This window comes from Rhea pennata, chromosome 10 (assembly GCF_028389875.1).
Source record: "Rhea pennata isolate bPtePen1 chromosome 10, bPtePen1.pri, whole genome shotgun sequence".
In the NCBI taxonomy this organism is placed as follows: Eukaryota; Metazoa; Chordata; class Aves; order Rheiformes; family Rheidae; genus Rhea; species Rhea pennata.
In genome coordinates this window covers 2,728,524-2,755,253 of record NC_084672.1, presented here as the reverse complement: position 1 = coordinate 2,755,253, position 26,730 = coordinate 2,728,524, and the positions used below count along the sequence as shown (strand labels likewise).

The 26,730-nt window shown below is 40.9% G+C and overlaps 2 protein-coding genes across 2 annotated transcripts in view; one reads left to right on the top strand and one right to left on the bottom strand.

Moving 5' to 3' along the window:
• The window catches only part of MAP2K1 (mitogen-activated protein kinase kinase 1), a 42,664-nt gene extending 21,437 nt beyond the window's left edge, over positions 1 to 21,227 (top strand). Inside the window, exons 6-11 of the mRNA XM_062583856.1 lie at positions 11,377 to 11,501; positions 14,380 to 14,587; positions 15,246 to 15,310; positions 17,951 to 18,012; positions 19,101 to 19,146; positions 20,302 to 21,227. Of these exons, the coding sequence (XP_062439840.1) occupies positions 11,377 to 11,501; positions 14,380 to 14,587; positions 15,246 to 15,310; positions 17,951 to 18,012; positions 19,101 to 19,146; positions 20,302 to 20,415 (620 nt within the window). The 3' untranslated portion in view covers positions 20,416 to 21,227. The remainder of the gene's footprint in view (positions 1 to 11,376; positions 11,502 to 14,379; positions 14,588 to 15,245; positions 15,311 to 17,950; positions 18,013 to 19,100; positions 19,147 to 20,301) is intronic.
• Positions 21,228 to 22,194: 967 nt separating this feature from the next.
• SNAPC5 (small nuclear RNA activating complex polypeptide 5) lies at positions 22,195 to 25,820 on the bottom strand. The gene is made up of 3 exons (XM_062583619.1): positions 25,630 to 25,820; positions 25,031 to 25,120; positions 22,195 to 24,389 (listed from the first exon to the last, which is right to left on the bottom strand). The coding sequence occupies exons 1-3, from the start codon at positions 25,717 to 25,719 to the stop codon at positions 24,273 to 24,275; spliced, it is 297 nt and encodes a 98-aa protein (XP_062439603.1). The 5' UTR covers positions 25,720 to 25,820; the 3' UTR covers positions 22,195 to 24,272.
• Between the last annotated feature and the right edge of the window lie 910 nt (positions 25,821 to 26,730).

Below are 26,730 nucleotides of genomic sequence, written 5' to 3'. Positions count from 1 at the left end.
TTATTTTATGTAGTGTAAGGCTTTCCTTATTTAAATTTCATTTGTATGGCCATCGAGTACTTTAATGACTTCTGTTACCTTCCTGCAGTTCATGTGGGCTTGTCACACTTTCACCCAATACCCTTGTATTACATGCACACACACAACTTCTGTGTTTGTGTTAGCTTGCTGCCAAGGTGGCTTGTCTAATTGTGAGTATGTGATAGAGCTGGGGCTCTAACTTGAGACTGGAAGTACTTGCTTTACAGTGAAGATAGTCGTATGTTAAAGGACCTGAGTGATGCAACCTGTATTTCTCCTTAAATAACAGATATGTTACCCTGCAATTTCTAGGAGAAAATAATACTTTTTCAGCACAAAAGAAAAAGTGATATACTTCTAGGTAAACACAGGCAGGTGCAGAAACAGAGGCTGCAGTTTCACAGACAGTGCTGCGCTCTGAAGATACCCTTGCCCATTTCTACCTGCAGCAACAGCTTACCTGCCTAATGTAGCTGCAGTGAAGACTTACACTGTGTAGTATGTTTGTGGGCAGCATCTTTATTTAAAATATTAGCAACTTGTGTATGGAGGGAAGCTTTTTATGTAGTTGATATTTCCATATTCAGTTAAGAAAGGAAAAAAAAAGCAGAAAGCAGTCACAATAAGATGCCTATGAGTATTTTTTTTTTTGTAACTACATAGAATCATAGAACCATAGAATCAGTAAGGTTGGAAGGGACCTCTGGAGATCATCTAGTCCAACCTCCCTGCTCAGCAGCAGGGTCACCTAGAGCATGGTAGACATGGTTGCATCCAGGCAGGCCTTGAATATCTCCAGAGAAGGAGACTCCACAACCTCTCTGGGCAACCTGGTCCAGGGCTCCGTCACACTTTCAGTGAAGAAATTTCCTTGCACGTTCAGGTGGAACTTCCTGTGCTTCAGTTTCTGCCCGTTGCCTCTTGTCCTGTCCCATGGGACAACTGAGGAGAGTTTGTCCCCTTCCCCTTGACACCCTCCCTTCAGGTGTCACATTGATGAGATCCCCTCTCAGTCTTCTCTTCCCCAGGCTGAAGAGGCCCAGCTCTCGCAGCCGTTCCTCACAGGGCAGGTGCTCCAGCCCTCTGATCATCTTCATAGCCCTCCGCTGGACTCTCTCCAGTAGCACTATGTCTCTCTTGTAGTGGGGAGCCCAGAACTGGACACAGTACTCGAGATGAGGCCTCACCAGGGCTGAGTAGAGGGGCAGGATCACCTCCCTCCACCTGCTGGCAACACTCTTCCTAATGCACCCCAGGAGACCATTGGCCTTCCTGGCCACAAGGGCACATTGCTGGCTCATGGTCAGCTTGTCATCCACCAGCACTCCCAGGTCCTTCTCTGCAGAGCTGTTCTCCAGCAGGTCAGCCCCCAGCTTGTACTGGTGCCTAGGATTATCTTTCCCTAGGTGCAGGAGTCTGCACTTGCCCTTGTTGAACCTCATGAGGTTCCTCTCCTCCCAGCTCTCCAGCCTGTCCAGGTCTCTCTGAATGGCAGCACAGCCCTCTGGTGTGTCAGCCACTCCCTCCCTGGTATCATCAGCAAACCTGCCAAGGAGGCATTCCATCCCCTCATCCAGGTCATTGATGAAGTTGAACAGGATGGGATCCAGAACTGAGCCCTGGGGAACGCCACTAGCCACAGGCCTCCAACTAGACTCCACATCGCTGATGACGATCCTCTGAGCTCTGCCTTTTAGCCAGTTCTCAATCCACCTCACTGTCCACTTGTCTAACCCACGCTTCCTGGGCTTCTCGAGGAGGATGTTATGGGAGACAGTATCAAAAGCCTTGCTGAAGTCAAGGTAGACAACGTCCACTGCTTTGCCCTCATCTGCCCAGCCAGTCATTCCATCATAGAAGGCCATCAGGTTGGTTAAACAGGATTTTCCCGTGGTGAATCCATGCTGGCTACTTCTGATCACCTTCTTTTCCTTCATGTCTGGGGATGACATCCAGAATGAGCTGTTCCATCACCTTTCCAGGGATGGAGGTGAGGCTGACCGGCCTATAGTTGCCTGGGTCCTCCTTCTTGCCCTTTTAGAAGACTGGAGTGACACTGGCTTTCTTCCAGTCCTCAGGCACCTCTCCAGTTCTCCAGGACCTTTCCAAGATGATGGAGAGTGGCCTGGCAACAACATCTGCCAGCTCCCTCAGTACCTGTGGGTGCCTCCCATCCGGGCCCATGGATTTGTGGATGTCTAGCCTGCCCAGAAGGTCTCTAATCCTATCCTTCTCAACCAAAGGAAAGTCTTCCCTTCTCCAGACTTTCTCCCTTGTCTCCAGGCTGCAGGATTCATGAGGGCTGCCCTTAGCAGTGAAGACTGAAGCAATTCGGTAATTTTGCCTTCTCCATATCCCTTGTCACCAGGGCCCCTGCCCCATTCAGTAGCGGGCCCACATTTTCCCTAGTCCTCCTCTTGCTGCTGATGTATTTGAAGAAGCCCTTCCTGTTGTCCTTAACTTCCCTTGCAAGACTCAATTCCAGCTGGGCCTTAGCCTTCCTCGCCGCATCTTTACATACTCTGACTGCATTCCTATAATTCTCCCAAGTAGCCTGTCCCCTCTTCCACATTCTGTGTACTTTCTTCTTCTGTCTGAATTTGGCCAAGAGCTCCTTGCTCACCCATGCAGGTCTCCTGCCCCTTTTGCTGCACTTCTTACTCAGAGGGATGTGCTGCTCTTGAGCTTGGAGGAAGTGATGTTTGAATACTAGCCAGCTCACCTGGACCCCCCCTTCCTTCTAGGGCCTTAACCCATGAGATTCCACCAAACAGGTCTCTGAAGAGCTCAAAGTCCGCTCTCCTGAGGTCCAGGGTTGCAATCCTGCTTGTTGCCGTACTTCTTTCTTGCAGGATCCTGAACTCCGCTATCTCATGGTCACTGCAGCCAAGGCTGCCCCCAACCTTCACATCTCTAACCAGTCCCTCTCTGTTGGTAAGGACAAGGTCCAGCAGGACACCCTTCCTCGTAGGCTCCTCCACTGTCTGTGACAAGAAGTTATCATCAATGCATTGTAGGAGCCTCCTGGGCTGTTTGTGCCTTGCTGTGTAGTTCTTCCAGCAGATATCAGGGTGGCTGAAATTCCCCATGAGAACCAGGGCTGTGATTGTGAGGCTACTTCCAGCTGTCTATAGAAGGCCTCATCAACTTTCTCTTCCTGGTCAGGTGGCCTGTAGTAGACACCCACAGCAGTGTCCCCCATGTTAGCCTGCCCTTTGATCTTTACTCATAAGCTGGCAACTGCCTCCTCCACCCCTAGGCAGAACTCGATGCGTTCCAGTTGCTCTCGCACATAAAGAGTAACTCCACCACCTCGCCTTCCTGGCCTGTCCTAAAAAGCACATAGCCATTCTTGACAGCGTCCCAGTTGTGAGCTATCCCACCATGTCTCCGTGATTGCAATGAGATCATCGCCCTGCGATCGCACACAGATCTCCAGCTCCTCCTGTTTGTTCCCCGTGCTGCGTGCATTGGTGTACAGGCATTTCAAAGAGGTGGTCATGCCTGCAGGTTTCTCAGGAAGGGTGTACGGGGGTCTCTGATAGCCATGTCCCAAATGCACATCCTCAGCTGCATGCACCCATTGGAGGCCCCCCAGCCCAACTTGTGTTTTGTTGTCTACCCTGTCTGTATGACACTCCCCCTCCCGCTTCCTACCTAGTTTAAAGCCCTCTTTACTAGGCTGGCCAACCTCTTTGCAAAGGCAAATGTGCCCTGCTTGATAATTTTCTTCACAAAGGAAGAGACTATGTTAAAAAAAGCTCTGTTGAGCTGTATCATGACTTCTTCACTGCAACTACTCTTCTTTTAGTAGCAACAGGTCTGTTAAGCGTAATTAAAAAAAAATCTTTGAAGAGATTCTCAATCAAAACCTTTGACCTAAAATTAGTTGAAGAATTCAGTATTCATTATTGCTATTAGAACAATGGTAGCTTTAAAGTCTGTATTTTACTGGCTATGTCAGGTTCACATGTTATTTTTAGACATCTACCATACAGAACTGGTTCTCTTTTATGCCTAAAGGTTTTTAAAAACGTGTATTTATGTAAAATGGATGTGTCATTTCTGAGACATCTGCTGGAGTCTTTAGACTTTACTGTAGAATAAATGTTATTTTCAGCATATCTTACTGTTGCTCTCTTTTAAATCCAGCTGTTTCATTAATCTGTTACATGTTCTGTAAAAGCAAAAATGATACTCGATATGGTAAAGTAATAAACTCCATTCCTGACATCAGTGTAAACTGACGACCAGAGTTGGATCATTTCATGTTTTTGTTTGAATGGCACTATTCATTACGGTGATCGTGGCAGCATGCATAAACTATGCCAACTGTTCTGTAATTCTCATACTGTATGAAATCAGATCATAAAAGTACGTTCATTAGGAGTCACTTGATACGCATCTGAGTTTCCATTTGTTAGCCAGAACATAAAAAGAGTAATTAGCAATCCTAGTTTGTACAATCCATTGTAGCATCAGTTTACATGTTAGATAGACTGTTTCCTATACATTGCTGGTTTTTGCTAGTATTTTGGGGTGTTTGAGGTTTTTGTTTTTTAATAAATGATTAATTATAGCTCTCTCCTAGGAAAAAGGAGGATAGAGGAGGTGAACTTTATAAATATTTCTGATAGTAATTGTCTCTCTTCAGAGCATAAGGAAGACTCCTGGGAAGGAAGTCATCTTATTTTAGGACATACTGGAAGAAAGACTGTTGTATTTTGTAGTCCTTAATTCAGCCACAGCACTGGTTTGTTTGTTAATTGCTTTGGGATTTTGAGGTTGCTCTTACTTATCTATCTGTTGAGCCAATTCTATTTTATTTTTAATTTCATGATCTGTAAACCTGACAAATCCAAAAGAAAGCTATTTTGATCCTTAAGTGCAGTTTAGCCTCACAGTAGTGGCTGCATCAGAAGTTACTTCTAAGCATGTGGATCAGCGCAAGCCCCGCTTTGATGCTGGTTCTGAAGTTACTAGATTGAAGACATGCTATTCTGACCCGTTACAGCTTATTGGCCTAGCTGAGGAGGGCCCTGGTTCTACTTCCCATATGCTGCTGAGCAAGGCATGAGCGTGAGGTTCTCTTCTGGAATTGGTTGATGCCCGGCTCTATGTTGATTGCGCTATTGTGTGGTCCCACTGAATAAGGAGGGAATGGTATCTGAAAAAAATGCAATATGCTAAAAATACATATTTCTGACCCATCGTAGACTCAGACTGTGTCAATAGGGTTTAGTGGTCTCAGAACATGCTTAGATAAAGCATCTCTGAATGTTAAACCTGGATTTAAAATGGACGAATGTGTTGTAAATGTACTGACTTATCTGCTCTTTGATGTCTTAGATGCTTAGCCTTTTTGTGAGAACATAGGAATTACTTACGATTTTATTTTCTTTCTAATGCCTTTTTAGAAGATGTTATACAGGGAAAACAGTTCTTGTGCAAGTGAAGATTTTTCTTGTGTAGTTATTCTTTTCCAGCCCGTCTATTTCTGGAACCCCAGCTGAAATAAATATGACTAGTAAAAGCATGTTTTTGCTGGTGTAACTGGGTTTGCACTATTTTGGTGACACAAGTGTAATAATTAGAGTTTTTGTCTTAATTTCTTTAATCCCTGTAGTCTGCCCTTAGTGTCTGTAGTACTGCACTGACATGGTGTTACTAACACCTAACATGTACTGCTTGTTCTCACTCACCCTGTCCCCATGGGGAAAATATGTGCAACTGGCGTTGGTTTAGTAGAGCTTTTTTGTGTTGTGTTGAGTGTGGAAGACATAAAATAAATGGACATCTTCACATAGCAACAGAAGACCAAAAAAAGTGCATCTTGTTTTTCTATCTAAAGAAAGCAAAGTTTGTGGTAACTCCTATTTTCAGTGATGTATTTATTGTATAATTGTGTTTTATTACCTGCATCTGACATCTCAATACCTGCAAAAGCTTGTAGCATTGCCCTGGCCACTGAGTTTACCATGGAAAACAGAGGTAGGTGATTACTGTAAGACATGTTTTAATGCTTAGATGCAAAGTGTAAGCTTGTATCTTGGATATGAGACCTGTTTCACAATGTAATAGCTGTATCGCCTATCCACCAAATGAGTGCTGAGTGTTTGTGTTTTTTGTTTGTTTGTTTGTTTGAATTGAATATAAGATTACAAAATACAACTTCAGGGTGGGAGAAAAAAGCTTTTGTTTATGAGATCGCTCCTTTGAAACTCATACCCAATTATGGTTTGATTTCATGACTAGTCTTGCCCATTAATGAATATTTCATGAATCAAATGCTCACCTTTTTGCTCTGCGTACAAATCTGACTGAAAAAAAACATTTAGTTTAATTCAGGTGGTTACAAATATCACGTAATGCTTTATTGGTCCAGCTCTTCTCTCCGTAGCTTAGAAAAAAAAAAATAAAGGACAAATGACTGTGTTTATTTTTTTGACACTTTTTATCATTAGAAATGTATTTTCAGGCATGCTAATACATATATGTATATACAGAAAAGCTGAGGAGACAATATGTTTTTCTTGGCCTATGTAACACCATCAAAGTACTCTTTTTAAAATAAGAGAACTGGGTACTTTGGTGTGATTGGGATTTGATGATGGCTAGTGCAATGGACATGTCAGCATTATTACTGGGAGGTAAAACAAAGGACTTTTGTGAACTCTTCCCATATAGTAATATTATAAGAGTTTCACACGGGTAAGGATTTTGTTAACAATTCTTCTGTAATGCTACAGAGAAACTAGCACATGGCATACTGGGTGCAAGAGACTGCTGTTACACAAATTATTCCATTCTTTCAGGTCAGCATTAAAATGTATATTTTTTATATACAAAAAAAAAGTGAATTGGCAAACTTAGCAGTGACGCATTTGTTTGGATTGATCAAAAAGTAGTGAGAATCATGAACTGAAGAAGAAAACAAAACCACACACAAAACAAAACAATTGGGACATGGTAGCTGCTCAACATGAGGTTCGGCTTAAACTCTTTACATGCACAGATGCGTCCTGAACTAACTGTGACCTCTGAGAAAGTAGTATTGGAATGTTGTTGCAGACAGCCAAAGGAAAAAAGCTGCTAGGGGTTATTAAGGAAGGAATGGAAACCATGGTCTTTTTAATAGTGTATTAGCTCATCTGGATTCCCATGCTTTGTTTTGATCCTCTCTGAAAAGACATGATAGAAATTGCAAAAATTCTGAAAGACAAATTGGTGGGATACAAAGCATGCACAGGAAAGGAGAGGGTAAGGATCGTAACTACTGTAAATGTTTCCATAATAGCTTCTATTCTGTTTAATAAAACTATTTGTAACAGTGAATGGTATAGAAAATACCCCTTTGGGGGAATTCCTGTTTACTTTTGTGGTTAATACCAGAGGCCACCAAATAGAAAGGCAAGAAATTTCATGCAACTACTTACAAAGTATATTGTTTCAGGAAATTAAGAAAAATGGATATTTTTTCCTGATTTTTTTTTTCCTGTAGATGAATAAAAATCCTATAAACTAATGAGACTATAATCTTAGTTACTATTGATTATTCTGTGATGTAGTTCTCTCTGGAAATTCTCATAGTGCATAGCAAGTGCTTTGTGTGATTCCTGAACTCAGGTTGCAGCCAGCAACTCTAAGGTAGGAGATGGAGCACAACAGGGATCTTGCCAATGGCCTGTTCTAGTATTTTACTTCCTAGAATATCCTTATAAGATCCTGCTTTGGGAGATTGCTCAAAGCATGAATCATAATAGAAAAAGCTCTTAGGAAACTCCTACTTGTAGTTAATTGATATATATTGACCTTAGTTTGTTTACTGCATTCCCATTTGTTACTGGTTTTAATGTGTAGAGTATTGCTCCTTTGTCTTGCCAGTTCTAGGCTGTGTTTCTCCGTTTCTCAGAAGTCACTCTTGCAATTGAGAACTTGTGGTAAATGAGGACAAATTTTTGTTTTGTGTTTTGTTTTTTTTTTTTGTGTGTGTTATTGTTGTTTGGATGACTAAAGGATAACGATGTGCTGCAAGACAAATATGTTCTTGTATGTTTGGCTACTCAGTGACTTTCATACAAAAAGTTATTTGCCTGATGATGTTATGGTAATATCCAGGGGCTTCATTATTTTGAATAAGTACTTTGGTACCTGTGACAGGGAGCAGAGCTCAGGCATACATCCTACAGAAGTTACATGGCCTACTAGAAGTCCTGATGACTGCTTTGTATTAACTAGCTCCCTTTTTCAGAGTCACGTAACCATCCCTCTGGAGGACTGGCTAAGGACTTTTTCTTAGAAGTGCGTGGCTCTGTTTCTGGGTTGTCTGGACTGACATAGGGAATGTTCTTTCATTTTAAGATTTAAATACATTGCTTCTGCGGCATACTTGATTTTCCTTTCTAGATTTCTTATTTTCTTGCAAGTTGCAACATACATTTTGAAGGATAGTTTGATATTTGTCTTCCATTTAGCAATACAGATCTCTCTGGTTTCCAGAGAAACTACTTAAGTGTGCAGACATTCTGTAGTTAAAATAGCATAGCTTGCTACATTTAGAGGGGCAAAAAGACAACAGTGTTCCAGACATCACATTCTAATCGCATTGGGAGCTTTGAGAAGAAAATTAAAATGCTCAAGGAATGATAAGCTTTATATAAAACTCCACTGAGTAGTCACAGTTTGCACTGATATTATAAGAAAGTTATGGTATGTGAGAGACACTGAAGTTAAAAGTTAAGTCTTCAAAAGACTGGGTGGATTCCAGAACACCTAAAATGCTTATGATGAGAGTATAGTTTCAAAAGGGGAATACTAACGTTATGTTTTGCCATCTAATGATGAATGTTCATGGCCTGTAGAGAGATAAGTGTGTATCTTTTTTTGCATTCTGAACTGAACTAGTAGATGTGCTAATGTGAGTAATACAAATATAAATATGGCCTTTGTAATCTATCTAGGCTCTGCAGTACTTACAAAGTATTTTGTGAACATTATTTCTTCTACCCTGATCTTAAACAGAGCTTTAGGTGAAGATTCCTGGATAGCTAGGAATCTTTGTAATTTCTGCTACCAGCTTCACTGCACTGACCAACATCTGCATTTTTCTTTTTCATGGAGTTCTAAAATATGTTAAGCTCTGGTTGGATTTTTCCTTTACATTGTGAATGGTAATTCTGGTGAGGTATCAACAAATAGACAAAGCTTCCACAAAGGAGACAGAATTTGCAGGTCTGGCTGTCAGCCCAGAAGGACACCAACATGTGCCTCTGCTGAGGTCCTGTGCATCTCTGTGAGCTCCTTGTCCTGAGTTAACCAATGGGTAACGGTTTGGTTCCTGCCTGGTAAATAGCTCCAGAACTTGCCCAGGACCTGTGCCTCTCTTAGAGGAGCTAAACGTGTGGCAAAAAGCATGTATATAAGCCAGTTACTTTCCCTGGGGGTGGGATTTTTTAAAAAAATGAATAAATAAACATAAAATACATGTCCCTTTTCTGGGACCTATCTCATAAGGAGGAAAACTGTCCTAAGCAAAAACTTTCTTTGTAGGGGAAGGAAGATGCGTAATTTTGCCTGTGTTAAGACCATGGCATAGCTTATATGTTAGATCACTGTGTGGATTTTCTGTGGGCTGATGCTTGCTCGAAGCTAAGTGGACATGCTCTAGGCTCACTATGGTGTAGCTGAGCCTAGAAGAACTTGCATACACAAATCACCATGAAACACTGTTTTCAGGGTGCCTGGACAATTTCAGTTTCCTGTTTGGGGGAGGTGATGTCAGGAATCAAACTGTAGCCAGAATCAAACAGAATTTCTGAAAGCATGTAATTTTTACCTTTTGGATAGCGTGTGTGCTTTTTTTTGTTGTCGTTTTGTTTTGGGGGGGGGGGGGGGCGGCAGTAGGAGGTAGACAACTAAAATATAGTTTCCTCCTAATTTCAAGTCTCCACTGATCCCCATTCAGTGAGGCATAAGCTTTTGCATGGAGATCTCTTCTAGTGATGAGGAGCCACATTAGTAACACTTTTCCAGTGACATCCTGTTGATGTCCCAAACTAGACTTCGTTCCTTAGTCACTGAAATGAAAGGTACCTGGAATGTATTTTAAGTATTTTAAAGTGAAAATGATGAAGAAGGCTACAGACTGTAGCCTTCTGGATCAGCTCTTAAATAGCAGCAGTCTAAAGTGAAATTGTGTTTTCAAGTCTATGTTTATTTGTCTGTCTTGAGTTAAAGTAGCCAATTTCCTGAAAGCTGCTTTAGGCTTTGCTTTACCTGTCTGTTTGTAGCCATTTCCATGACCTTTTAAAATCTTTGTATATTTTAACTGCTTGCGTAATGCATGGCGTGTCTGATATTTTAACTGATTACAACTAAATGTTCTAGTGCAGGTATCACCTCCCCCCCACTCACACACACACCCTGATTTGATTGCACTGATTTGAGTGAGGTTAACCAAACTAACAAATTACCTCAATGTGGTCCACAGTGGTCAGACATCCCCTGTTGAGTAGGAACTCTGAGAAGCTGTACTGGGCACTCTAAATGGGTTTTAAAGAAAGTGATAGTTTTATTATTAATCTGTGGCGTTAGTTTGCGAATGTGAGCTGTTTAATTAGCTTGATAACATAATGACAAGATAAGCAGTAAGTGGTATTAGAAAAATTTTAATACTTATCTCAGAAATACTAAAGAATTATTTTCAATATCTCTGCATTCGTAAATAGCTGTTATTAGTTGCCTAGCTACCAGTGACCCTCATTAAGTTTCCATTTAGATTAAGTGCAGAATTTGAAATCATGGAGAGGTTCTATCACAGGTAAACAGTCTCCAAGTATTTTAAGTGCAGCATTTCAATAGTAAGATAGTTATTTTTTGCAGCTTTTTGTTTTAAAAAATGTTAAGAATTGTGTTGCTAGATATATAGAGCCCCTTTATTAAGTACTTTAGACAACAGAATGTCGTTAAGTAGGAATTAAGTTTGAAGGCACGTGTCAGCATATTTTGAATGTTTTTCATCACAAGGAGGTAGTAGTTGTCCAAACCAAACATTTGAAAGCCAAGAAAGTGGATGATATTCAGTCTTAAACTAACAGTCTCTTTGCATCTGTATTTCAAAAAGTTTCTCTTCATTTGGAGAGTTTACAGAATATAGAATATAAATAGCCTATGAAATGGAACTGGGTAGGGAACCAAATCTCTTGAGTGTTCCCAGAGAAGGGCTAGGAATTGTGTTATAGCTAAAAGGAGAACAAAGGGAGACACATGGTAATTTTCACTTTTCATGTTACTTTCATTGTCAAATTTCCCATTTTATAGATTATAAATATAAATCATCCATTCATTTTTTTCCAGATGTTAAACCATCTAACATTTTGGTAAACTCTAGAGGTGAAATCAAGCTTTGTGATTTTGGTGTCAGTGGACAACTGATAGATTCTATGGCAAACTCGTTTGTTGGCACACGCTCCTACATGTCTGTAAGTATAGATTTTATAGCTTTTGAGTTTACTATACGTTATGGTATAGTTATCAAGATTCCAGTGATCAAACAAGAAACAAACTTGCCATTGCTGTTCTTATTCATAGTTTCTACCTCAGCACTTTGTATTCTGGAAATATTCCAGCATCATATCAAATTGGGGTGGTAGTGGGAACTGTTGCGAGAGAAGCCAAGCAGCTTGGAATGTTTTATAATTTTACAAAAAAGATGCAGTTGCACCTACTTTGCAAAATCCAGTTGGTTAATATATTTGGGTTTTGTATACATGCGTCTCCAAAAAACCCAGTATTTATAGCTTGTTCTCCTTAAGTCTTTCTCTCTTTCCACTTCAGCATTGCTACAGTCACTTATGTAGGCAAGCTGCTGCCTCTTCAGTCATTCTGCTGTGGCTGCTCCCAGGGCCCCAACCAGCTGCAGGAACGAGGGAAAGTATGAGAGTGGCTGGTGTCAACCAGGCCATGGTAGCTAATTGGTGACTTACTGAGTGTCCTGCATTCCTGTATGTGAGAAATATTTTGAAACGCCCTCTTCGGAGGAACTCTACGTGAAAGTCACAGTTAATAGAAATACAGATCTCTTTTCCAATGTTCTTATCAGCTCAGTGTGCAATCTATTAACTCATCAGAGTATTCAGAGATTTGTCAGTAGGTCTGAAACTGTGTGGGCTTAAATTTAAAGTAAAAAGCCTAATGCTGCTTCTGCTCAGCATGAGACCTGCTGTTCACATCAAAGGTGCAGTCTTCTCTTTTTGCCGTTTTGTACTGGTAACATAGTTGAACTGAAACAGTGACTTAGGTTTCCACACACATTTAGGGGCTGTTACTAATTTGCAGGAAAAAATTCACAACTCCATGACTTCTGGGCCTTTGGCATACAACTATCTTTCCCTTTTTCTTTTCAGTAGAAGGAAGTAGAGCAAAGTGTTGACTGCCTTCTGGCTCCATTAATTTATTACTTCCACCAGACTGAGACTTGGCCTTGCTGTGACCGTATGTCACAGACCAAGCCGTGATGGTGATCTTATGTGTTGTTTTTGATGGTGTCTGAAGTACCTTTTAATTTAGTGTCTCCCCTAGCAAAGTCTTTCAGATCACAGCTAGAGAATTGTTATGGGCCAAACAGTATCATAGTCTGCCATACGAAGGTCTGTGCAGTGACACTTAAAAAACATTTTCTAGCTTTTAGCTACAGCTTTTGTGCTAGCACTATGTGTGTTTACTCGCTATTTCTTGTTCATTCACTTCTAATTTTCATTCATAAAATATGAAAATCTACAATGTATCTTCCTTTTTGCCCAACAGTCCATTGTCCAGCAATTGTGCAGTTTATCCAAACAGTTTTGGAACTAGCTCAGATGGGACACTGGAGAAAGCTTAAGTTTGACCTCAGTAAATGTTACAAAATTAATTTATTAAAATAACAAGCACCTTTTATAGCAGGGTGAAGAGACTTTGCAGTAGCATCTCGTACTTAGATTCTGTAAGTTTCTCATTTCATACATTTTTTCCAAAATAGGAATATAGTCAGGCAAGAACCTTTACCATTCATATAATGTGAGCTTGATATTTTTTGTTTTTTAAGGGGGAGGAGGAGGGAGGAATGACAGAAAAGCATAGTGAGCATTTTTCTTGAATCTGTTTGTACTAAGACTTGTCAAAGAAAGTATGGATGAATATATTTAAAAATTGCAGCAAGCATCTTCAGCATTTAACATAGTACTGATAAAGCTATTGCAAAAACTAAGCAAAAGGAGTTCAGGATTAATCTTATGTTTCAGTTCATTAAAAACAGAAGGTGGGTACGCTGTGCGAATCTAAGGATCTTCAGAGCAATGTGATTGGGATATCCAGATACGGTTTTAATGATGATTTAAATGTCAAAAAAAAAAAAAAAAAAAAAAAATCTATAAATATCTCTCCAGTGTCCAAGTCTCTCAAAACTAATAAAGACTGTTAGCACAGCCTGTTGTTTTGTTTGCATACATTTTCATAATGCTTAGATTGGCATATGTATACAGTCTATCTTGAATTTAACTTGTCCCTCTTATCCTTTTTTGGGGTGGGTTTCCCAATAAAAATCTAATACCCATAATGTACAAGTGGCTGTTAAGCTGGGCAAAACATGTGTCTATCTTCCTACCTTATATTTCTCAAATATCTCTGGGAAAACTCTGCACTTCATAATACTTTTTCATTAAATTTTTATGTTACATTTTATTATCACTTCAATGGATTATAGAGCTTAAAGATTTACTTAAATTATTTTAATGTGGATCTAAAACTAAAGCTGTGAATGCATGTAATTGTCCTTGCATAAATGTATTCCTGCTCTAGGGAATCGTCTGAATGGTATCAACCTAGAAGCGTCACAAACAACAAGATTATTGTTAAAGCACACAGTCGCTTTTGGATTCATAAAGGATCAATACAGCCACCTTCTCTCTCTGTCTCAAAAAAAAAAAACAAGAGCAGCTTCTCAGGGAAAGAGGTGAATCTTTAGCTGCCCATCCTTTTTTGTTCTTTTATCATCATGTCACTATTAATAGTTGCAACATTTCGATACTAGATGAAAAAAGAAATAGCAATATGATAGCATCATCCTAAAAAAACAAAACAAAACAAAACTCAAAACTTATTTGCAGAGATTATTTGAAGTGTTCATGGAAATTCTGGAATTCCACGTGAGAGCTGTAAAGAAAGAGATAAGATACTGACTGGATCCTGTCATACTAACAAGTTTGGCTTTTATCTTTCACTCTTTCTAGGCTATTGCTGAATGTGATTTTTATTTGACTTTCTTGTTACAGTACTTTATCATTTCCTCCTGCCCCCCCCCCTTTTTTTCTTTCTCTGTAGCCGGAAAGACTACAGGGAACTCATTATTCGGTGCAGTCGGATATCTGGAGCATGGGATTGTCCCTGGTAGAAATGGCTATTGGCAGATACCCAATTCCTCCTCCGGACTCTAAGGAGCTTGAGTTAATGTTTGGCTGTCCAGTAGAGGGAGATTCTCCAGTCACTGAGACCTCACCGAGGCAAAGAACACCTGGTCGACCAGTGAGCTGTAAGTTACAACATGGGAGGCGTGTAAAAACTAGAAAAATAAAGCTGGTACAAGCCTTATTGAGCCTCATTGAGTAGCTTTGCATCTGTACCACTAAAGCACCTCTGCAGTGTCTAAAGACATTTGAAACTAAGCTGATGTTTCTGGACGTAAGATATAAAATCTGTTTGATTCTTTTCTAATCCCCCTCTGTCTGCACAGAGTTTTTACTTACCTGATTGTTGATCTGCATAGTCTGGCTTTAAACTCTGGAAAAATTCAGGAGTGCTTCAGGCACCTGGCTCAATCTCGCTATGAGGAGCTGTATTGAGTTTGAAAATCAGAGACCAGAGATCCTTTTGTAAATAACGAAGTTGTTCATGAGCACCATTAAGATAAATTTTGTTGGTGTAGTTCCTCTCCTTAAGATGCAATGCTTATTAAAATGTGGTGGGAAGATTTCTAGTGAAGCTAATGGTTTGGATCAGATTTGAAAGAATAGTCTCTCCTTGCATGAGAGCAGTGCTCTGTTGCTGTTCCACTTCTTTCCTATAAACCTTCTATTGGCTGTCCAGCAAATCCACCTTATAATAAGCAAGTATATGACTGTTAGCTTCTTAGGACTCCTGTAGCACAGGAGGAGAGTAACATTTTGTGTGTTCATGTAATTTCTTTTCAGCCTATGGACCAGACAGCAGACCCCCAATGGCAATATTTGAACTTCTTGATTACATCGTCAATGAGGTAACCAACTATTTGCACTTGTATTAATTCACTTCTAAATCAGTCCAGAGTTTGAGAGGAAGTAGGTAAGTGTTACAATAAGCCAGATTTTATCTTTTAATACTGCAGAACCAAGTATATGCTTGTTATGAGTGTGTTGACTTGATTTTTTTCAGTTACGCCTGGGAAGTTCATTCCCTTCCATCCTTTAAGTCTTTAAGCACACTTATGGGTTTTCCAACCTGGATTGTGCAACCTGATAGGAGAACTGGTACTGTCAAGCATATATAAAACTGTTCTTTTCTTTCTTTAGTCTTATGAATAACTTCATTAGTAATACCTGTATCTTCCAAATAACTAAACTGTAAGGCTAGTTAGTAGAGATATGTACTTTAGAATTGGTAACTCTGTTTTCGGTGTTTTCACAAATGCTGCTGAAGCTTGGATGATGCCAGTGCTTCTGCACTTCCAAAAATTATCATTTGCATTGTCATGTTAGCTGTCATTTAAAAGCTGGATGAATTAATTATTCCAGATAAATACATTAAATGTACTTTTTAATAACTTAGTTAAAAATTGTCGCTGGTGCCTAGTTCTCTGAAGAAGACTAGTTTTTACCTGTTCTTCATGCTGCAGTACATACACTGCTGTCTTAATATCATAGAATCATAGAACCATAGAATCAGTAAGGTTGGAAGGGACCTCTGGAGATCATCTAGTCCAACCTCCCTGCTCAGCAGCAGGGTCACCTAGAGCATGGTAGACATGGTTGCATCCAGGCAGGCCTTGAATATCTCCAGAGAAGGAGACTCCACAGCCTCTCTGGGCAACCTGGTCCAGTGCTCCGTCACACTTTCAGTGAAGAAATTCCCCCTCACGTTCAGGCGGAACTTCCTGTGCTTCAATTTCTGCCCATTGCCTCTTGTCCTGTCCCATGGGACAACTGAGGAGAGTTTGTCCCCTTCCCCTTGACACCCTCCCTTCAGGTACTTGTACACATTGATAAGATTTCTACCCCCCCACCCCCCAGTCTTCTCTTCCTCAGGCTGAAGAGGCCCAGCTCTCGCAGCTGTTCCTCATAGGGCGGGTGCTCCAGCCCTCTGATCATCTTCATAGCCCTGTGCTGGACCCTCAGCACTTGCTCTTAGAATAGAGTTAGCTTTGGATTAAGACACTTTTGCCCTGATCTTGTAGTGACTCAGTTTAAGCTGAGATGCAGTAGTTGAGAATTTGTCAAAAATTACATTCAGCTACCGATGCTATAGAGCAACTAATCTCCAACATCATCTGCTACAGCCATGGAGAACAAAGTAATAACATGCAGGTTTGTATAATAGCTCTTCTCTTTTTATAAGAAGTCTTTCTGAATTCAAAACTTGAGCAAACTACTTCCCTGGGACAGAATGTTTAGATTAAAAGGATTATGGAACTAATGATGTTCAGGGCATCGTCCCTTCCTCAACAGGAGATTGGTAGTAAAGGGACTGCATACCACAAAGCTAACTATTGTAGGCTGCTCTGTGCCTCCTTTAGACGGCTCTGTGAGACAGTGATAACCCCCTTCAGGTACAATTTCTAATACTGTAGATGTAATATTTTTTTTTATAGCAGTTTGCTGCGAAGAGTTTAATATAAATACTTTTCCTCGTGGAAGACAATGCGAGCATACCTTTCTATATGCTTGATCACAGTTTTGCATTACAATTCGTTCTTTTTATATGTGGTAGGAGTTAAGGGCCCAAAAAATGTAACAGGATCTGGTTGTATTGAGCGCTATAAAAACACTATCCCCGAAGCCTTTACAATCTAAGATAAGGCATCCTAGGTGCCATACAGACAAATAAGTGAGTAAAAGGAACTGGGGGCTTTAGTCAGCATGGTAGGTGATGGGTATGTTTTACTAATGCTTATTAATAGTCAGGAGTGTTTGGTAATGATTACAGCAAAAGAATTTTGAGTGTTTTGAAGAATAATGCTAGAGACAGCCCCACTTAGGAAACCAATCTGCTGGACTACAGCTTCCCTCAAAGCAGAAGCACAGTGAATCTCACTCACCCAAGCAGTAGTAAGCACTGTTTCTATTTTTAATTACTGGGTTAGACAGGCATCTGTTGTGGCTAGATCATACTGTACCTGGAATTGCCAGCACATCCCCTAAGCCCCCAGGGAGTTTTGTTTCTCTGGGAGCTCAGAGTTGTGGACAGAAGTTTGTCTTGCACGCAGGCACGTCTGTACATCTGTTGTGGACAAAAGTCATTAAGTGTTCCAGTGGCAAACATCTGTTTGTGTGAAGGAGGAATGTGGGGGGAAGCTGACTGTACTAATGGTCTCTGGGCCAGTTACTACTGATGCACCTAAAAATCCAGCAGCTGTGAAAGTCGACCAAAATTAGTTGTTAGTAAAATTCAACACTTTTATCATGTGACAGTGCGTCCTTTTTTTTCATAGGCATGAATACTGAAGTCTGCTTTGGTATTTTGGGGGGAGTTCAGCTTTGAAAGAAGGCATGGGCAGTGTTAGAACTGCGTTATTCAGCTTTACAGCTTTACCTAGAGTAAGACACAGTTGGTAGATCCTCAGGTAGATTGTGTAGCATCATGTATTCATTCTGCCTTAGACACTGATTTTTTTTTTTTTTTTTTTTTTTGTTGTTGTTTTCAGCCGCCTCCAAAACTGCCCAATGGTGTCTTTGGTTCTGAATTTCAAGATTTTGTTAACAAATGGTGAGTATTTTCTCTACTGCTGAATTCCAAAGGGACGTACTTGGAGTAAGCCATGCTAGCTTGCTGTGTCAGTAACTTGAAAAGCAGGGACTCTGGTTGCTTTGTAGGCCATGACAAATGTAACTAACTGAAGTTACTTCAGTTAGCTCAATCCTCCTTCTCCAACTGTTAATGTGTCCTAAAGCTCATTTTGCAGGTACCAGCTTGACAGCACATGCATACGAAGAGAACCCCAAAGCTGAGAGATGCTCCTCTCAAAATATGATCTCTAGTTCTAGATGTAACTATGGGCAAATGTATCTCAGATTAATATTTTCTCTACCACAAAGAAGCAACAGTGCTTATATAGACTCTGGTCATGCAAAGCAAGGATCATACTTACTGGCATGAGTAACATTTCAAAACATCATTCTGCAGGAGGCATTCCAAACAGTGCAGAAGTCTTGCAGGATCCAGATGCTTCTTCCTGCCCCAGTGCTTCACTGCATTAACATCTCTATTGCATTCTTCCGTCTGCGTGTACTTACTTTACATTCTTCCAATTGCATTTCCGTGATACAGAATGTGAATGCTTCCACTGCCCCTGGATAACATTAAAACCTAAACTGCACTGAACTTGTATATTCAGTGCTCATTGAATGTGTATATTTAGTGCTATGCAAGGTAGTTCATTACATGTTGAAAGTTATTTTACTTGCTACAAACTAGATACTTTTTCCAAAAGAAAAAGAACAGTAACACAACAGACCTAGTTGATAACTTAGCTTGAATAGACTTGGATGAAAGAAACTTGAGGGGTAAAATGATTCATATTGTTGAGTTTTGATTTAAACAGGGCTCTGGACACTCATTCCTTTGCCTGTCAAACAATATCAGACAAGTCAGGATTGCATACTTAACTGCATGTGTAAATACAACAGAGGGGAACTGCCTATGAACCTGTGTTTCATAGGTGCTATGTTACTTACTACTTTCATCTGAAGTGCTGTCTTCTCAGGAACCAAATGATACACCAGGATGATCTTATATTACTCCTTATGTTAAAAGATACTAAGATGTAACTTGTTTAACTTTTTCTGTTTTCTTAGTTTAATTAAAAATCCTGCTGAGAGAGCTGATTTGAAGCAACTGATGGTAAGTGAAAGCTCCTCTCTCCGTTTGAGTTAAGTACTTGCATGCAGGTTGGGTTTCTCAGCTGATCTGAGCAAGGAAATTGAGACAGCGAAGATTAGGATCAGTGTGTGCGGCCTCGGGTGTAGTTCGCGGACCCATGTATGAACAATTCAAACAGTTTGAAGGGGACCAAGGGGGCCGAGGCTTTTACACACCTTGGAACACAGACAGCAAAGGAGCCCAGAAGAGGAAGAAGGGCAAAAGGAAGAGCCATGGCCAGTTTCCCGCTGGTGCGGTAATCCCTGGCGGCTCTGTTAAAGCAGCCACTCGGTTATTTTGCAGCAGTCTAGAGAGAAACTGTGACAGGAGTAAATATTTAGTGACCAAAAAGCTCGTGTTTTTGCAGCCTCTTATTTGATAATTACAGTGACTGTTATGACCTAGCACACTAAATTGATTACCAAAGGAATGATTTCATACTTCAGTTTAGTGGTTGGTAATGCAGTATATAGATTATTTTTAAGAGGAAGAGAGAACAGAATTGCATGCTTTACAGACTAGTTAAGTCAACCTACTTTTATCTACTCTTTTGGGGAAATGCAAAATTTACTTTTTTCCCCTTCCCTCCCTCCTCCTCCAACTTCATCTTACAAATTCTGTTGAACTACTAGGCAGCACAGACAGGATTTCACATAGGAAAAAATGAAAGATTTATGTAGTTGGTTTCTGTGGACCTTTTGATGGCCTTAAGGTGGATGTGAGGATATCTACTGCAGAAAATTAAGCTTTTCCCTGCCCCGATTATTACTTTACAGCAGGGTTGAAAATGCAATTGGAGTATTTCTTTCTCAAAAAAACCCTACTGTGTGTGTGTGAAAGCACAGGCATACATTTTACAGTACTATCTTCGATATCTGAGTCACATCCTCATTGCACTTTGTGGTGTAAGTATTCTGTAATAGGCATTATGTAGGAGGAGTTCCTCTGGAATATTTTGCAATATGTACATTTCATATTGGCTACTGAAATAACTCGTCGGTTCAGGCTGGGTATATTAATTGGCAAACCACATGTTTACTTAAACTAGATTAGTATTAATTCATGTTACTCAATAATTAATTTACTGATTATGAAGTTCTTCATTTTTTATTTAATATATTCTTTTTCTCTGCTTAGATTCATGCTTTTATTAAGAGATCTGAAGCGGAGGAGGTGGATTTTGCAGGATGGCTCTGTTCAACTATAGGCCTTAACCAACCAAGTACACCCACGCATGCTGCTGGAGTCTGAATATGGAAGAGCAAATCTTGTACTGTACATCTGTTAAGAACAACGCTATTTTGGTCCTATTTCCTAAGCTTGTACCTGTTCAAACATGTATTTCACCTCTTAAGGAAGAATGTCTTTAGCATGTGCCAAACTGTTTTAAAATTTGTCATAAACTAATTGGTATTGTATTGGATTACATTCACTTGTTTACTGACCAAAATGTGAAATGTTTAAGTTACAGTGCTTGCTGATTTTAAGTGATTATGGATATTCTTTCTTAATGAAAACATCACTGGTGGTACTTACCCTGGTTTGTTTGAACTTTATCAAGATTCTTTGTAAATTGTGGTACTTCAGTCATGCTTATCTAATCTCCCAGGCGAAAAGGGTTAGAGACCCTCAAAGACTGTATCTGTCAAGCATGCTTTTGCTGCTGCCAAACTGTATCTGAAAGTCGGGCCTAATGGTTCCAATTTTGCTGTTGTTTAGCAATCTCTTTCCAAGTAAAGAAGGCAAGAGCTCTGTGTTTCTCAGAAAATACAGGGCACTATTCTAATTGTAGACTTGTTCATATTTCTATATTTATTTTTAAAAAATGTATCATCATACTTAGGATTGTTTAGTGATGTATGTCTTTCTAATTGATTTTTAAAAGTTAGTTCTTTAAAATGTCCTATAAAACCAAGACAAAGATCCAGTCAATTTACTTCCTTTTAACCTAAAGAGTCATGAAAACTATGTGTCTAGTGTCTAAAGTGGATTAAAATCCTATATTGTTTTATTCTCTCAGATGTTTAGCAATGGATTCTCTTAATAAATATATTATCAAGTAATTTTGTGAAGTTTTTTTGATTCAAAATCAAGTTAGATAAAATCAGTCATGGCCTTGATACTAAACTGTTACTGCATTACATACTTTTTCCTGTATATTTTTGCAGTAAACATGCAGTATCATCATTTCTAAGTCCAAAATTACATATGTATATTATAGGTTTATATAAATCCTTATTCATCAAGTAGGACAATCACAAGCTACTCGGTATTTGTTTTCCCTTTCAGGCAGAAACTGTACATGTTTTCTCATGCTATTAAAGCCTAATTTACTAGATTAACAAAATGTTTCCCGTTACAAAATGCTTCCCATTACAAAGATGAAATGGAAAGTGACAAATAGTGCACAGAAGGGCAGGAACATTGGGATCCAAGCTGCTGTGGGGAGGCCAACTTCCGTGCTGGTGTCAAATGGAGAGTGATGGTGCTAAACTGTAAATGCTTTGGCCTTTGCTGCTTCCCCATCCCCTTGTTCTGCTAGTATCACTTCTCTTGGTTGGCTTCAGCATCTACCACCCACACAACTTTCCACAAGCTGAAAGCTATTGCTGTAAAACAACAGGGAGAGAGGTTTGGTACATCTGCATGTCCTTGTTCTCTTAATGGGTACTGAGCAACACTATAAAAAGCTTAGCTCTCTGAAAGATTGATTTCAGAGGCGGGTTAGATCATTCTTTCCAAACGGCATCCAAATCATTCTAGCTATGAACCTATCTTCCACTTAGACAACAGCATCAACTCTCAGAGAGCTCAACCCATCAACAGTAGGAGATTGTTTATCAACAAACACTTTTAAGATCACCTTTGTGTTGTTCTGACTTGAATTTGGCCCTTGATACTAGTGACAAGGCTACACTAATTTAAAATCAGTCCTACATTGTAGATGTAAATTACACTTACACACACACTTACACACTATATAGTACCTTTTCACTTTTTTGGTAAAAGAAACAGCATGCGAAAAGCAAGTTTTGATATGAAATCCCATTTTACTTATGTTTGCTCCACATACAGCAATAATTTGAACTCTAAAAGTACAGTAAAGTAGGACAACAGGAAACATACTTTATTGCAACATGCAAGCTAGTTTGCCAGAACTTGTACGTCTGAATTCAAAAGCAAGCAATGGCCTTTTCCATGAAAGGTAGTAGGGAGCAAGGATATAAAGTGTATCTGTGAAAAACTACACTGTAGCATGCAGGGACAAACAACGTTTCAAAGGTTCGAATTGACCTTTGTAGGTGAAACCCCAGAGTAACCCTTCCAAAATGCCATTTCCCCAAAAGCAAAAGACAGGAAGACAAGCGCCCCTGTTTAAAGACAAGAGACACATGGAGTGACACATGTGCAGTGCCACAACTATACTGAGCACTGTAACAAGCAAAGGAGGAAAGATCAGCTATTGAGACCTTGCAAAACCAACTGTTCACGCACACACTTCTAAAGAAAATTATTTGACGATCCAAGCTATAGTTTTCTCTGCTCAGACTTTTTGTTGTTCCCTTGCACATCTTAGGAAGGCTTTGCTAAGTGTTCTGTACTCAAGTTCTAAGCTCCTTCATAAGGACATCCAGCCTCCTTACAAGGTAATTAGTCTTCTGTACAGGATAATGCTGTATTTACATTCTAGCATTTAGTTTCTATAGCTACAAGCCAAATAAACAGGCTCTCCTCAAGCAGTAGCAGGAATTTATTTGACCGCACACAGGACACCAGATACTTTTCCAAGCTCTTTTCTGACTCTTAAGTATGCTTCTGAAGTTTACCTTTATTTTCTCTGAGCTACTAATGTCAAACTGAGATAGCATCAGCATCTTTATACACTAGTTGTATAATGAACAACCCTGGATACATCTCTGAATATTTTCTTAGTAAGACAGCTTGACAAAATGGCTAAATTAGTTAGCATAATACTTTTATTGTTTGTTTTTAATCAGCTTAACACAGTTTGGTTTTCTGTGCTTCCAAACAGCTCTTTAAGAATTGATAAAATAACTAGCTGTGCCACATGGTATCTGCATTCCATTAGGAGAAAGAACATACTGCCTATCACTAAGAGCAGCACTGACTTGTTACTGTACCATTAAAGAAACTGTGGAAGGAACTTCACGTCACTTTTCCATCTTATAAGTTGTTAAATGCCTTATATTCCTTCTTGAAGATAACTTGAAAGTAGAAGATGGACTTACTTTGACCTATGGAGTTACTGTGAGGGGAAAAAGAAAATAAAACTAATTAAAGAACATTAATTCCTTATTACGAGTAATATGTTGTGAACTAATTCTTACCATACAATCTGGGAACAATAAAAAGGCTAATTGGCTACTCCTCTGAAAGAGCAAGAAGTAGAAAATACTTCACTGTTACAATCAGACTGACAGTACTTAAGAACAGCACCAGTGGGTACAAAGAGAGGCTACCTTGCTATTGTGCTCAAAATTAACAGTGAGAGCCTAGAGTGCAATAGATGCTTCTCTCAATGCACCTACATCTCTTATCATCACATTTACAGGGAACGTACGTTTAGTTTTTCCATATAACCGAGAATACATTAGCTGAAAGCATGGAAGCAATCTTGGTCAAATCTTTTCTCATTGCCAATTCTTAAAATTCTCAGTTTATGCAGATGAGGTTATTTATATAATCATTGGTTCAGCAACCAGTCACTGAGAACTAGTTTTATTTTTCAGCAATAAGAACAGACAAGTTATTGCTTTTAGTGCATGTGTCAAATTAGTCTGACTTGTTTAACAGTTTCTTGATCTAGATAAAGATGTAAGCTACACATTAGATTTTTGAATGCAAAAAAGATTATGCTACATATTTGTGCAGCAAGTTTTCATTCTTTTAACATATAAATCAAGATCTGCCAAGCTTGTGACATTCATGTCTTCAAGTGTAACTTCCCTAGAACCCTCCAAAAATCTTACATAGCATACAGTTCATACACAGGACAAAAAGAAAAATCTGCTGGCAGATCTTATATGAACGAAGAAGAAATTCCTGAGTCTACATTAAAAATCAAGATCGCCATCTCTGATTATTTTTCAAGAATCTGATTCCTCCTCCTCTTCCTCCTCCTCCTCCTCCTCTTCATGATCTTGAAGACTTAGATGTAATTCAGTTTGATTGATAGCATCCTCGTTATCCATCTGCCCTAGAGTCTGTTATAAGAAGAGTGTTTGTTTAACTTACTTACCGGTTATCAGGAACAGTGTTTTACAAATCACTATTAAAACTGAATAGGCACAGCAGTCTTTTAGAGATCTTGACACTAAACCTGTTGACTACAAGAGCCCAATGTGATAGGCATCAGTTCTACATAGAAGAGTTTCAACTAACTCAAGCTGATCACATATAATTAGTATGAAGTTCAGATAGTATTTGCATTTCCATCTTATATGATCAGTTGACTAAAACAGCATGTCATATATAAGAGTATTAGACACAATGCCTAAGAAACTCCATAAAGTGCAGCTTAAAACTATGCAAATATAAAGCAGGTATTCCCCAATTCTCCTGGAAACAACATGCTGCTTTCAGAGAGGGTAAATATAAGGTGAAATCTCTTCGGGTTCAGCTTAAATTGAAACATAAAACAGCAACAAACTGGGCAGATTTCGTAGCCTGAAGTTTTCAATTGATGAGAAGCAAAAACAAATTAAATTTAAGATCTCTAAATGGAAACCATCCATACAAACTCTTACAGCCACTCAAAGAAATAAATCAATAAAATGCTCCTTTCCCTGTCGTTCATGCTGCTATACAGCATTACGGGTTAAAACGAGTCTCTTTCTTTCCTTACTTTTTGAGTCTCCTCTGCAACTGTTGATGAAGATACTGTTACGTTCTCCTCTCTGGACCTAATCATAGACTGCAGTGCCAGCTCTTCCACCTGGAAATAAGGGAACACAAAAATTTTTGCGGTAGTTATTTCTTAAGAGTTTTAGACTTCGAAGCTAGATGCTTTCGCACGATCAACGGCAGTAACAGCAAAGCTTTCAGGAGAAGTTTCAACGCGCTCCAGCCCGCCCGAGCTCACAGGCGAGGACCCCAGCACGAGGCAGGGCCGCGCCCGCCGAGGCCGGCTGCGGGGCTGCGCCCGCCTCGGCACCGCCGCGGGCAGGAAGCCGCGGCCACGGCGGGTACGGGCTGCCCGTCGGGACGGCGCAAGAGCGCAGGGGACGAGTCAAAGCGCTCGAGGCCGCTGCCACGCAGCGGACTGCTGCCGTTTCACCGGTCAGCTCCTTAAACGTCCCCCTAAAAAAATCACAAGACAACAACAAACAGCAAAATATATCAAAAAAAAAAAGAAAAAAAGAAAAGAAAAGGAAAGGAAAGCCCAGAGGCGGTACCGCCTCAGGCCGCCGCGGCGCCTCCCCCTCCGCGGCGGCCGGGGCCGACCTTGAGGCGGGTGAGCTGGTCGTGCAGCGCCGCCTTCACCCGCAGCAGCGTCTCCTCCTCCTTGCGCAGCTCCTGCAGGCGGCTCAGCATCCTCCTCCGCGGGGCCCGCCGCCAGCTGCCCCGGCCCCCTGGCGGCAGCACCGGCCTCAGCACCCGCCGCGGCCCCGCCGCCGCGGCCCCCGGCCCCGCCGCCGCGGCCTCTCCTCAGGCGCGGGGCGCTGCGCCGCGACACCGCCCCGCCGGCCGCGCGGCCACGTGACCGCACGGGCGGGAAAGGGGGACGTGGAAAGCGGGCAGCGCCATCTTGAGTGCGGGCAGAAGCGCCGCAGCCGGGGACGAGCGAAGCCTCCGCGTGACGTCACCGCGCCGCCATTTGCAGCGCCTGAGGAGGCGCGGCGTGAGCTGCGGCCGCCCGCCCGCCCTCGGCTGCCGGTACCTGCCACCTCCGCGGAAAGGTGCGCTCCCCCCCGCCTCGGGGCTCACCTGGGGCAGTACCGCGGCCTCCTTGGGCTGGGCCCGGCTGCTGAGAGCGCGGAGCTGCCGAGGGAGCGGGCTCAGGGCCTTATTTGAGGCGAGGGCCGGCGCCAGCGGCTGCCCCCGGCCCTTCACAGAGGGCCGTGGCTGGGCGCACAGCTACCTAGCGGCTCTGCTTTCAGGTGACTGGCACGGGCGTCAGGGGAGGTTTCTCGTGAGCCAGAAGTCTGCTGCACCTCCAGCAGCTCTTTGAAAACTGCCATTTCCAGCAGTAAGATGCTTTGGAGCAGCCTTTTTTTAGTCTTCAGACTGCGCTAACAATAAGCAGAGCACCATTTTCCATACAAGAGCTTGAGATTTTCGGATACTACAAATGCCGATTTTGATAGCTTACGGAAGGGTAAGTCTGTCCAGGATCATCACACAAGACGTTGAGTATTCACTGATTTCCAGAGCAGGGCGAACATGTTGACAGCTGAATTGTCTCAATCCCACCACACACAACAGATTCTAATGAAAAGAAGGGGCAAGAACCCAGACACGTGAAATTCCACTCAAACAGAAGGAAACACTTCTTCACTACAGGGGTGTTTAAAACACCAGAACAGATTGCCTGTAGAGATTGTG

Coding starts and splice junctions, on each gene's coding strand:
- SNAPC5 (XM_062583619.1), bottom strand. CDS start 25,719: ATGCTGAGCCGCCTGCAGGAGCTGCGCAAGGAGGAGGAGACGCTGCTG. Junction 25,121..25,629: donor ACCAGCTCACCCGCCTCAAG/GTCGGCCCCGGC, acceptor CCTTATTTCCAG/GTGGAAGAGCTGGCACTGCA. Junction 24,390..25,030: donor TTGCAGAGGAGACTCAAAAA/GTAAGGAAAGAA, acceptor TTCTTATAACAG/ACTCTAGGGCAGATGGATAA.